Below are 12,309 nucleotides of genomic sequence, written 5' to 3' on the forward strand. Positions count from 1 at the left end.
ATACAATTGGTATCTGTACAAGTTCTGGCGGCTTGAGATGTCATCTATTTCTTGCCCTTCTTACCCGCTCTTCCCATTGCTCTTCGCTCGGCACTTCTAGCCTTTCTTGCGGTCCTCTTTCTCCACGCAGCAAATCTGTCTCCAGGCACGAATGGCTTCACAGCCATGGCAACCTTGCTCCTCTCCGCTGCTCGCCCGATCTCCCAATTGGCTTCTCTGTACATGTATTTGCCAGGGCGGAAATGGAGCTTCACTTCGTGTTTCTCTCCTTTCGGTCCTCTCATGATAGTGATATCTCGTGATCCGTTGGGCTGGTCTTTGAGGATGGTCGCGGGCGCTGATGCGGCATCGGGCGTATCTGGTGGTGCGGCAAAGGTCATATCGCCTGTCGTCTCTTCCTCAGATATCTCTTTCTGTGGCATCTGATATGCCAGCATGCCCAGCTTCCTCCTCCGCGGCGCATTCGGGGGTGCTGGCAGTCTTTGGTTGCGCTCGAAGACTATGCCAATGTATTTTCGTTTGGGATGTCGGGCTGGGTCCCGGTAATATGTCACGTAGCCTGGCTGGCCAGCATGTATTGTGTGGTCGCGTCCCTACTCTCGTCAATTGCTATTTACGCCTGTAGTGCTTGCGAAGACATACCATGTAGCAGTTATCCCCAGGAAACCACAATGTCCCTCGCTGCTTGTACAGAATGTTCCCTGGCACGACATATTGTCCTCCACTCTTCTTCGCTCCTAGTCGCTTTCCCGGTCCATCTTTGGCGCCGTTGGCTCGTCCCTGCGCTTGATGCGATGCGTTTCGGCGTCCAGATATCGATGTTGTGGCAGGTGTTATTCGAAAGCTGGCGAGAGCAGACTCCAGCGATGTCAGAGCTGACAATGATGGCGCGCGAGGCGCTCGCGATCTGAGGAGGGACGCCATGATGTGGTGGAGTGTAGGAGATGCTGTTCCTCCATGGAGGCTATCTTCATCAATGCCAAGACTTCCACCTCCGCGTCGAGCGCCATCAATGGGGTCTCGTTGTAACCACGTCGCAAAGGCCGCTCGATACCCCCAACTCTGATTGCGAGATCACCGGACAACGACGAAACCTCATCTGACGCGCACACCGACTCTCGTTTCGCGACAACTCGATTTTCCACTCCGTCCCACCGCCCAGCAGGAGCAACACCCACCAGCGCATACCGGGCCTCGAGCCCAAACACTACTCCACTCATGGCTTCAGCCGTCTTCTTCCTCGACCTGAAGGGCAAGACCCTTCTAGCTCGAAATTATCGCGGAGACATTCCTATGAGCGCAGTCGAGAAGTTCCCTATCCTGTTGTCAGAAGCCGAAGAGGAATCATCCAGCGTCCCGCCCTGCTTCTCCGACGAAGACATAAACTACCTCTACATTCGACACAACAATTTATACCTTCTCGCTTTGACGAAAAAGAACAGCAATGCGGCCGAAATTCTTCTCTTTCTCCATCGCATCGTGGAAGTGTTCACCGAGTACTTCAAGGAGCTGGAGGAGGAATCGATCAGGGACAACTTTGTGGTCATCTACGAGTTGCTGGATGAGATGATGGACTTTGGATATCCTCAAACGACAGAAAGCAAGATTTTGCAAGAGTATATCACACAAGAGTCACATAAGCTGGAAGTGGCCAGACCGCCCATTGCAGTCACGAACGCCGTTTCGTGGAGAAGTGAAGGCATTCGATACCGGAAAAATGAGGTGTTTCTGGATGTTGTGGAGTCACTCAACCTGCTTGTTAGCAGTACAGGCAATGTCCTGAGGTCAGAGATTCTGGGTGCGATCAAGATGAAGTGTTACCTTTCTGGTATGCCGGAGTTGCGATTGGGATTGAACGACAAAGCCATGTTTGAGACGACAGGCAGAGCAACGAGAGGAAAGGCTGTAGAAATGGAGGATGTTAAGTTCCATCAGTGCGTGCGGTTATCGAGATTCGAGAATGACAGGACGATATCATTCATTCCGCCGGACGGAGAGTTCGAGCTCATGTCGTACCGACTGAACACGCAGGTGAAGCCGCTTATCTGGGTGGAGTGTATTGTGGAGAGTCACTCCGGGAGCAGAATAGAATATATGCTGAAGGTTTGTTCACTTCCAGCGAACGAGAAGTTGTCTGATATTGACAATCGTCTTAGGCTAAAGCACAATTCAAACGCCGGTCAACAGCTAACAACGTTGAGATCTCGATACCCGTGCCCGAAGATGCTGATACGCCTCGCTTCCGAACCAACATCGGTTCTGTTCACTACGCGCCGGAGACGTCTTCCATTGTCTGGAAGATCAAGCAGTTTGGCGGTGGCAAAGAATTCCTCATGCGTGCCGAGCTCGGTCTGCCTTCTGTCAAGGGTGATGAGGAGCGTGGTGGTGGTATGATGGGAGGCTTCGGAGGCAGCATGGGAGGTGTTGGAGGCGGCGGTAAAGGCAAACGGCCGATTGGGGTCAAGTTCGAGATCCCATACTTCACAACCTCAGGGATACAAGTGCGATATCTCAAGATTATCGAGCCAAAGGTGAGTAACAAGCAGACTCGAGATGTCTGTGTGCGAAGACTGATTTGTGCTACAGCTGCAATATCCATCTCTACCCTGGGTTCGATACATCACTCAATCGGGCGATATTGCCGTCCGGCTGCCAGATGTGCAATGAGTCTAAAAGTGGTTTGGAAGAACATAGCGAAGGCGTTCCGGCAGTATTGCGGTCATGAAATGACAGAGCAGATCAGAGCAGGTAGCTACGACTAGGCCCATGAAGAAGAGCACTCTTCGAAACACATTACACTGTTGCGGTGTGCAGATAGGTGACACATGTCATTCCGCCATGATATCAGGACACGTTCTTGCAAATGTCTCAAAATCATGCCTCGAGTACAAAATGCACCTCAGAGCCCTCCAGCTTCTGTATACTGGACAAGTCTTGCTAGGATATCTGACCATGCCATGTAAGATCGGAGTATTGTTCTCAAGACGTGCCACCCACGTGACGTCAGTTTCAAAGGGCAGGGAATGAGCGACGGAGGGGTCGCACCGACGCTAAAAGCGGGCGTCTTGAGGAATAACATTTTCTTGCGGCGACTCAACACTTATTCCTCCCACCTTCCTTTCTCCCCGCAAATCCCGCTTTCGAGTCGAAATTCACCATGGTTTCCGCCTCCAAAGCTGCCAGAGAGGCGAAGCGCGCCGCCGAGGGCAAGGCGCCTAAGAAGACGGCCGCATCCAAGTTGGCCTCGAAGAACGCCTCCAAGGCTTCATCGGTCAACGGCGACGACACCCCGCCGCTCCAGGATGGCGACGAGATCGATGCTGTCCCAAACCAGGACGCAAAGGTGCTCTCCAAACTTGAGAAGATCAAGTTGCAGGAAGATGCCGACGGTATCTCCGACCGTGTGACGACCGGTGTGCTGGCGTCGCTCGAGGCCAGCAGAGATGTGAAGATGACATCCTGTTCGCTGGTGTTCCACGGAAAAGTGCTCTTCAACGATACCACAATCGAGATCACCTACGGGCGGCGCTACGGTCTGCTCGGTGAGAACGGTTGCGGAAAGTCGACTCTCCTCAAGTCCCTCAGCAAGCGCGAGTTCCCGATCCCAGAACACGTCGATATTTACCTGCTCAACGAGGGTGCTGAGCCCAGTGATACCGGTGCTCTCCAGTGGGTAGTGAACGCCGCAGAGCAAGAGATGGCTAGATTGGAGAAGCTTTCGGAGACGATTCTTGAAGAGGAGGGTCCAGACAGCCCCAAGCTCGAGGACATCTACGACAAGATTGATGGCATGGACCCATCTACATTTCACACCCGCGCTGGTCAGATCTTGACCGGTCTTGGTTTCAACAAGAAGACCATGGACAAGAAGACAAAGGACATGTCTGGAGGTTGGCGTATGCGTGTCGCGCTCGCCAAGGCACTCTTCGTCAAGCCATCGCTGCTCTTGCTCGACGACCCAACAGCACATTTGGATTTGGAAGCTTGCGTGTGGCTGGAAGAATACTTGAAGAAGTGGGATCGCACACTTATCTTGGTTTCCCACTCCATGGATTTCTTGAACGGCGTGTGCACGAACATGATCGACATGAGGTGAGTGGGAAATCTGCGTCAAGAGGTCCGCTCAGAGGCCGGTCTCATCTTGGAGGCTAGATTCGAAGCTGTTCTTGCATACATACAGACTTTTGCCGGGCGCTAACATTTTGCAGATTCAAATCGCTCCAGTACTACGGTGGTAACTACGACTCCTACATGAAGACCAGATCTGAGAACGAGGTCAACCAGCAAAAAGCGTACGAGAAGCAACAAGATGAGATCAAGCACATCAAGGAGTTCATCGCAAAGGCTGGTACATACGCGAACTTGGTGCGTCAGGCCAAGTCTCGCCAGAAGATTCTCGACAAGATGGAGGCAGATGGCTTCATTCAACCCGTGGCCCATGCTCGTGTTTTCACCTTCCGCTTCGCAGACGTTGAGAAGCTGCCACCTCCAGTGTTGTCCCTTGACGATGTCACTTTCTCTTACTCGGGCAAGAAAGAGGATACCTTGTACGAGAACTTGGACTTTGGTGTGGACATGGACAGCAGAACAGCACTTGTCGGACCCAACGGTGTTGGTAAATCGACTCTTTTGCGTATCTTCACTGGAAAGCTCTCGCCAAACAGCGGATCCGTGTCTCGACACACCCATCTCAAACTCGGCATGTACTCTCAACATTCGGCTGAACAATTGGACTTGACCAAATCCTCACTCGACTTTGTGCGCGACAAGTACCCCAACATTTCTCAAGATTACCAGTACTGGAGACAACAGCTCGGACGCTACGGTCTTTCTGGTGAGGCACAGACTGCGATCATGGGAACTCTTTCCGAAGGCCAAAAGTCGCGTATTGTTTTCGCTCTGCTTGCTATTGAATCACCAAACATGCTTCTGCTTGACGAGCCGACCAACGGTCTTGATATTGAGACCATCGACTCGCTGGCAGATGCTATCAACGCATTCACCGGTGGTGTCGTTGTTGTATCTCACGATTTCAGGTAAGACTTCAGACCCGTTGATATTTAACCACAGCTGCTGACCGGTCAACAGATTGCTCGACAAGATTGCCAAGGACATTATGGTATGCGAGAACAAGACAGTCACACGGTGGGACGGAAGCATCGGCGCGTACAAGAACCACCTCAGGAAGAAGATGATCAGCGCTGGTGCTGTCTAGAGTATGATTGGATATATGCCAAGTTCATAGAGGAATGGAGCGATGGTCGGACTGGCTTTGGTAGTGCACCAAGCAAGCCTGGACGGGCGGCTCTACTAGATTGCCGGTTTCGCATTGCATGAGTGGGCATATCCTGCTTTTTGGTTTGGCGTTTCACGATCAGATATAGATACCAAAAGAATGATTTCGAGCATGGCGCCGAGACGATTTGAGGTGTTTGTTCAACCGACTCCTCCAGACTGGTGCTGTTCTTGAGGCGCCATCGCATGAGAAAGACTTGGTCAGGCACATCACTCTGAATCTCAGTCCTCTTTGGGGGCCTTATTTGCTTCATCTAATAGCTGCTGGTAGTCCTCTTCGTACCTCCGCCAGACTTCGGCGTCTCGGGCTATTTTCTTGCGATTGCGTACCATGGCTTCGTGCGCGATGAGTCTTCTGTCGGCGTCGATAATGGCACCTGCCGTCATGCCCGACATCTGCAAGAAGCTGTCACACGATTATTACATAACAATTCTGATTGGTTCTGGGGATAATGCGGGGGCATACACTTTGAACTGGAAGGTGAGGCCTCGATATAGAGGCGAAAAGGCATAGCCTGCTCCTGCGGCTGCGAGGGAGAGAAGACCCCACTAGATCGAGCTCGTTAGCGTAAGTTGAATTGAGCTGTTGAGATGTACGCAGAAAGTTCTTCTTGCGGTGTCCCGGGAAGGCAAACGCAGCAACATCATCATGATCAATGCCATGCTCGTGTCTTACATGCCTTTGCAGCTCCTGCAGCAGCGCCCCGGGCGGCTACCCACGAAGCTTCGTTGATTTCTTCATCTCTGGTCAAGCTGCCATGTGTCCGCACCATCACCGTCTGTCGCAGGCTGCAAGGGAAATGCACATGTGAAGTGAATAATGGACAGAAACAATGGCAGACAAAGAACTGTCGTTCGTCAAAAGCTCGGTATGCACGTGCCGTCCACCCGTCAGTGACGGAAGGGAAGCTTGTCTGCCATCGACGCCAGGCCTCATTGATCCTAGTCCAACGTTGCGGTCTGCGTGACGATTACCAAAACACCCGCCGCTGTGGATTTTGACCGGTCGGACTTTAGAAGCTTCGCATCGGGCGAGTCCTGCCAAAGCGCGTGGTGTCTGTGTGTGCCGACGTAAGTTCTCGACTTTGGACCTTGCCGCCTTTTTCTCATCATCATCATCCTTCTTCGCCTCTTGCAACAAACATTCTCTACCTGCCAAATCTACCCATCCCTGCGGAACGTGTATACCTTCGACGTCATTTCTCCTCTGGGTCGCACACAGCAGAGGAGATTGCCGGCTGTGTGCCTCGACTCAATCGCCAATGGTCGACTTTCGGCCGCCGCCGCAAGCTGTGCTGGGACTACCACCGCTATCACCATCGCTATCGCTTGACCGCCAAAGCAGCAATCCGCAGAGCACCGACGTATTCTACGCGACTTACCTCGCCGCTTCCAAATCGGGCGCGCCTTCGCTATGCGGTAACATTGAGGGCTGGGGGCCATTGAGTCCATACCGATACGACCTGACACCATGTTTCCTCGACATTCCTGTGCTGGTTGTCTCGGCTTGGGGCATATTTGCGGGGCTGGCGGCGGTGTGGTGGTTATTGAAGAGGACGACTCCGCAGCCTGTGGCAAAGAATTGGCATTTCCACGCGAAGCTGGGAGTGATTGCCGCGCTTGTGGGAACAACGATCGCGCAGGCAGCGTTTCAGGTTGACAGGTTCGATGGAGTGTGGTTTAAAGACGTGAGGTTTTGGACTACAATCGCGAATCTGCTGAGTTTGGGCGTGGTGGGCGTCGTCCAGTATCTGGAGCACTGGCGGCTGCGACACGCGCACGGCGTGGTCCTGATATACTGGTTGCTTTTTCTGCTCGTGTCTGCGGTCAAGCTCCGCAGTCTGGTCTCGCAAGAGTTGTTCAAGACACACGTGGGCTATTTCGCGGTCTTCGCGGCCAGCGTTGGGCTGGCTCTTGCGGAGTTTGTCCTTGAATGGCTGGTGCCGAAGAAAGTCTCTGCCTACGATGCTCTGGGAGACGAGGACGAATGCCCGCTGGAATATGCCGATTTCTTCTCGAAATTGACTTTCTCGTGGATGACGCCTATGATGAAATATGGCTACAAGGAGTACCTGACCCAGGACGATCTGTGGAACTTGCGCAAAGGTGATACAACCAGAGCTACGGCCAATACGTTTGAAGAGGAATGGACATATCAGCTGGAAAACAAGAAGAAGCCCAGTCTATGGATCGCTCTGATCACCTCTTTTGGAGGGCCATACCTGGTTGGAGCCATGATCAAAACCATGTCCGATTGTCTGATGTTCATTCAGCCACAACTGTTGAGATATCTGATAGCATTCGTGGACTCGTATCGTCCTGGACGGGTCCCAGAACCGCCCATCAAAGGCGCCGCGATTGCCTTGGCAATGTTCCTCGTCTCGATCAGCCAGACTGCATGTTTGCATCAATATTTCCAAAGGTCGTTCGAGACTGGCATGAGGGTCAAGGCCGCGCTCACAGCGGCGATCTACTCCAAGAGCATGCGACTGAGCAATGAAGGCCGGGCATCAAAGAGCACTGGCGACATTGTCAACTACATGGCTGTCGACACGCAGCGTCTTCAGGATCTGGCTCAGTTCGGTCAGCAGCTTTGGTCGGCGCCGCTCCAGATCACACTCTGCATGATTTCACTCTATCAATTGGTTGGTGTAAGCATGTTCGCTGGTGTTGGTGTCATGATTCTTATGATTCCTATCAATGGCTTCATTGCTCGAATTTCCAAGACTCTTCAGAAACGACAGATGAAGAATAAAGATGCTCGTACGCGCTTGATGACGGAGATTTTGAACAACATGAAATCGATCAAGCTATATGCCTGGACTAATGCATTCATGAACAAGCTGAACGCCATTCGAAACGACCAGGAACTGCACACTCTACGCAAGATCGGTGGCACTGTTGCCATTGCCAACTTCACCTGGAACTCGACTCCCTTCTTGGTATCCTGCTCGACCTTTGCTGTTTTCGTAGCCGTCAGCGGTCGCCCGCTATCTACGGATATTGTGTTCCCTGCGCTCACGCTCTTCAACATGCTGGGCTTTCCCTTGGCTGTGCTGCCCATGGTCATCACCGCCATCGTCGAGGCAAGCGTGGCTATAAATCGTTTGTCAGACTACTTCACTGCACCTGAGCTCCAGACAGACGCAGTTATCAGAGAAGAAAACGCGCGCGCCGGAGAGGAATCTGTTCGTATTCGCGATGCCACGTTCACCTGGAACAAGGATGAGGAGCGCAATGTTTTGCATGACATCAACTTCGCTGCCCACAAGGGCGAGCTCACCTGTATCGTCGGACGAGTTGGTGCGGGCAAGTCCAGCATGTTGCAGACAATGCTCGGAGACCTCTACAAGCTCAAAGGTGAAGTCATTGTGCGTGGTTCCGTTGCATACGTCGCTCAGAGCTCGTGGGTCATGAATGCTTCCGTGCGCGAGAACATCGTCTTTGGCCATCGCTGGGATCCGCAGTTCTACGATAAAACCGTGCATGCATGTGCCTTGACGGAAGACTTCGCAAGTTTGCCTGATGGGGATCAAACGCAGGTTGGCGAGCGTGGCATCTCGCTCTCTGGAGGGCAGAAAGCTCGTCTGACTCTCGCCCGTGCCGTCTATGCGCGCTCTGACATTTACTTGCTGGACGATGTTCTTTCGGCAGTGGATCAGCATGTTGGTCGCCACATTATTGACAACGTCCTCGGAAGTAAGGGTCTTCTGGCGAGCAAGACTCGAATTCTCAGCACAAACGCCATTCCTGTATTGATGGAAGCTCACTTCATTGCATTACTCAAGGATGGAAAGATCATCGAACGTGGTACTTACGAACAGCTCATGGCCATGAAGGGAGAGGTTGCTGCGCTCATCAAGACATCCAGTTCTGAGGAAAACACAGATGATGAGAGGAGAGCTGGCGGACTGGGAAGTCCATCAGAGGGGAGCACGATCTACGAGCCAGACGAAGCAGAGGATCCTGAAGAAACTGCTGAAGCTGAAGACGGGATCACTCACATGCATCCTATTCGTCCATCAGGTACGTACATTCCCCCTCATCCCTACATCTCGTGAAGCTCTGCGGACATGCTCGTCTTCGCAATCGGCTGGATGTGGTCGTCGGATGGCATTCCGCTTGTTCAGCATGACAACGCATAGCACACGCGTGCAGCCTCCACTACGGCAACAGTGCTAACTTTTCATCAGGTAATGGTCCAATGGCGACCCGCAAGAACAGCAATCTCACCCTCCGTCGGGCAAGTACCGCATCTTTCCGCGGTCCGCGCGGCAAGGTAACGGATGAAGAAGAGAACAAAGGCAATGTCAAGACTCGGCAGAGTAAGGAATTCTCCGAGCAAGGCAAAGTCAAGTGGGACGTGTACAAGGAATATGCCAAGAACTCCAACCTCGTCGCGGTGGCCATCTATATTTTCACCTTGTTAGCAGCCAAAACCGCAGAAATCGGTAAGTCGCTACTGCAACCTAGACTCGACTATCGATCGGGCATGGGTGAACCCGGGCATCGGATTTGCTCGGTGTACAAAGGTCGAAGTCATTACTGGACACCAGCGTGTGCTAACGCGTGTGTTCGCAGGGGGATCAGTATGGCTCAAGCAGTGGTCAGAGGCCAACGATGTCGCTGGAGCGAACCCGAACGTCACGTTTTACATCATGGTGTATTTCGCGTTCGGCATAGGGTCCGCCGTGCTCGTTGTCTTGCAGACCCTCATTCTGTGGATATTCTGCTCGATAGAGGTGAGTGGAGGGATACCCGGCTTCTATTTTGGCGACGTGCAGGTCATCCCGGCTCCTTCGCGCGTGGCTGCTTAGGCGAATGCGGGCCGACCACATGAATCTGCATGCTAACGCAGGTGAAATTGCAGGCCTCTCGAAAACTACACGCATCCATGGCTCACGCAATGCAAGTATCTTCGCGGTCAGGTGTCATGTTGTCTATGCTGACGTTTTGAAGCTTTCGAAGTCCCATGAGCTTCTTCGAAACGACGCCGAGTGGTCGGATTCTGAATCGCTTCTCGTCAGATATCTACAAAGGTATGTACATCCACTAAAATGACGAATACTGCAGAAGCTAACTGGAGATCAGTGGATGAAGTGTTAGGTGAGTGCTAGTGCTCGCGTAGATGCAGCCGACAGAAACGCCCCGCTCGGACTGTTCCGCGATCCTGGTCATGCTAACATGTCGTGCAGCTCGCACTTTCAACATGCTGTTCGTCAATGCTGCTCGAGGTACGTTGTTGCGTGGGATGATCGCAAATCTCATCGTATCGTGTGGCTGACCATATCCAGCGATCTTTACACTAGTGATCATTACGGCATCGACACCGATCTTCGTGGCCCTCATCATCCCTCTTGGCGGTCTCTACATCTGGATTCAGAAGTACTATCTCCGCACGTCTCGTGAGCTGAAACGACTGGACAGCATCAGTCGCAGCCCTATCTATGCACACTTTCAGGAGTCGCTTAGCGGGATCAGCACCATCCGCGCCTACCGCCAAACGAAGCGCTTCTCGCTGGAGAATGAATGGCGTGTAGACGCCAACCTGCGCGCGTACTTCCCATCCATTAGCGCCAACAGATGGCTTGCGGTTCGGCTGGAATTCATCGGGTCCATCATCATCCTGGCAGCCGCTGGTTTCGCCATCATCTCCGTGACGACTGGCAGCGGTTTGTCGGCGGGCTTGGTCGGTCTGGCCATGAGCTACGCTCTGCAGATCACACAGTCTCTCAATTGGATCGTGAGGCAGACTGTCGAGGTTGAAACAAACATTGTCTCGGTCGAGCGTGTCTTGGAATACGCTCGCCTACCAAGCGAAGCGCCGGAAGTGATCTTCAAGAACCGTCCACCGAATAGCTGGCCATCCAAGGGTGCCGTGTCTTTCAACAACTACAGCACGCGCTACCGCCAAGGACTGGATTTGGTGTTGAAGAACGTCACTCTGAACATCAAGTCCCACGAAAAGATTGGTAAGTGCGAATTGGGCTAGGAGTGCGAGTGGCGGTGGCCACACATGTCTCTGAATGGCATTCCCATGCTAATATTCTGCAGGCGTCGTCGGGCGAACCGGGGCGGGCAAGTCCAGCCTCACTTTGGCACTATTCCGGATAATTGAAGCAGTGGAAGGTGACGTAACAATTGACAACCTCAGCACCAGCTCAATAGGTCTGCACGACTTACGAAGTCGCCTGGCCATTATTCCACAGGATGCGGCTTTGTTCGAGGGCACCGTGCGAGACAATCTTGATCCAGGCCACATTCATGACGATACGGAGCTGTGGAGCGTGCTTGACCACGCCCGGCTCCGGGACCACGTAGCGTCGATGAATGGCCAGCTGGATGCTCACATCAACGAGGGCGGGTCTAACCTCAGTCAAGGTCAGCGACAATTGGTGTCGTTAGCGCGGGCCCTACTCACGCCAAGCAATATTTTGGTCCTCGACGAAGCCACTGCAGCCGTCGACGTAGAGACGGATGCGATGCTGCAGACCACCCTACGCTCCAATATGTTCAAGGATCGAACGATCATTACGAGTAAGTGTTTGCCTTGATATTCCGCCTTCAGAAGCTAACGCCTGCCCCAGTTGCGCATCGTATCAACACCATCCTGGACAGTGACCGGATTGTGGTACTGCAGAACGGCAGCGTCAAGGAGTTTGACACGCCTTCGAACTTGGTGCAAAGCAGAGGCCTGTTCTACGAACTGGTGAAAGAGTCGGGTCTGCTGGGTCAAGTGGAGGCTTCTAATCAATAGAAAGTCGATGAACAGTAATGAAAAGCTACGCATTCACGCATTCACGCAAGACCAGGTCCACGTCCCTCCGTCCCCATGTCGCGCAGCAGTTTGCATGAGCGCGAGCAGCAGCAGACGTTGAGATGTCAAGGCCGTGTGCATATGCGGTGCGACGTCAGGTCTGGCATGTGGTCATAGAAAGGTCACAAAGTGTGCGGTGGGTTGCAATGAATGCGCAGTCCGTGAGCGTGAGCATGGGGCAGACGGGCCGGCCTGGC

General features: G+C 53.0%; 5 protein-coding genes across 5 annotated transcripts; 3 read left to right on the forward strand and 2 right to left on the reverse strand.

Annotated features, from left to right (window-relative positions):
* Positions 1–44: 44 nt before the first annotated feature.
* On the reverse strand, positions 45–924 carry CKM354_001053200 (mitochondrial 54S ribosomal protein YmL2; the record flags this gene model as incomplete). The annotated part of the gene is made up of 2 exons (XM_044805993.1): positions 45–593; positions 643–924. The coding sequence occupies 2 exons, from the start codon at positions 922–924 to the stop codon at positions 45–47; spliced, it is 831 nt and encodes a 276-aa protein (XP_044661928.1).
* Positions 925–1,218: 294 nt separating this feature from the next.
* Positions 1,219–2,667, forward strand: CKM354_001053300 (uncharacterized protein; the record flags this gene model as incomplete). Its single annotated transcript, XM_044805994.1, has 3 exons — positions 1,219–2,103; positions 2,157–2,531; positions 2,587–2,667. 3 exons carry the CDS (start codon positions 1,219–1,221, stop codon positions 2,665–2,667), a joined length of 1,341 nt encoding a protein of 446 aa, XP_044661929.1.
* A 490-nt stretch (positions 2,668–3,157) lies between these two features.
* Positions 3,158–5,215, forward strand: CKM354_001053400 (ATP-binding cassette family ATPase ARB1; the record flags this gene model as incomplete). The annotated part of the gene is made up of 3 exons (XM_044805995.1): positions 3,158–4,092; positions 4,209–5,036; positions 5,089–5,215. 3 exons carry the CDS (start codon positions 3,158–3,160, stop codon positions 5,213–5,215), a joined length of 1,890 nt encoding a protein of 629 aa, XP_044661930.1.
* Positions 5,216–5,517: 302 nt separating this feature from the next.
* On the reverse strand, positions 5,518–6,068 carry CKM354_001053500 (uncharacterized protein; the record flags this gene model as incomplete). Its single annotated transcript, XM_044805996.1, has 3 exons — positions 5,518–5,701; positions 5,762–5,844; positions 5,976–6,068. The coding sequence occupies 3 exons, from the start codon at positions 6,066–6,068 to the stop codon at positions 5,518–5,520; spliced, it is 360 nt and encodes a 119-aa protein (XP_044661931.1).
* Positions 6,069–6,557: 489 nt separating this feature from the next.
* On the forward strand, positions 6,558–12,052 carry CKM354_001053600 (ATP-binding cassette glutathione S-conjugate transporter YCF1; the record flags this gene model as incomplete). Its single annotated transcript, XM_044805997.1, has 10 exons — positions 6,558–9,321; positions 9,489–9,746; positions 9,877–10,037; positions 10,166–10,203; positions 10,255–10,334; positions 10,387–10,401; positions 10,491–10,529; positions 10,590–11,267; positions 11,350–11,832; positions 11,883–12,052. 10 exons carry the CDS (start codon positions 6,558–6,560, stop codon positions 12,050–12,052), a joined length of 4,686 nt encoding a protein of 1,561 aa, XP_044661932.1.
* Between the last annotated feature and the right edge of the window lie 257 nt (positions 12,053–12,309).

Source organism: Cercospora kikuchii (assembly GCF_019650295.1).
Source record: "Cercospora kikuchii DNA, contig_00007, whole genome shotgun sequence".
NCBI classification, from domain to species: Eukaryota; Fungi; Ascomycota; class Dothideomycetes; order Mycosphaerellales; family Mycosphaerellaceae; genus Cercospora; species Cercospora kikuchii.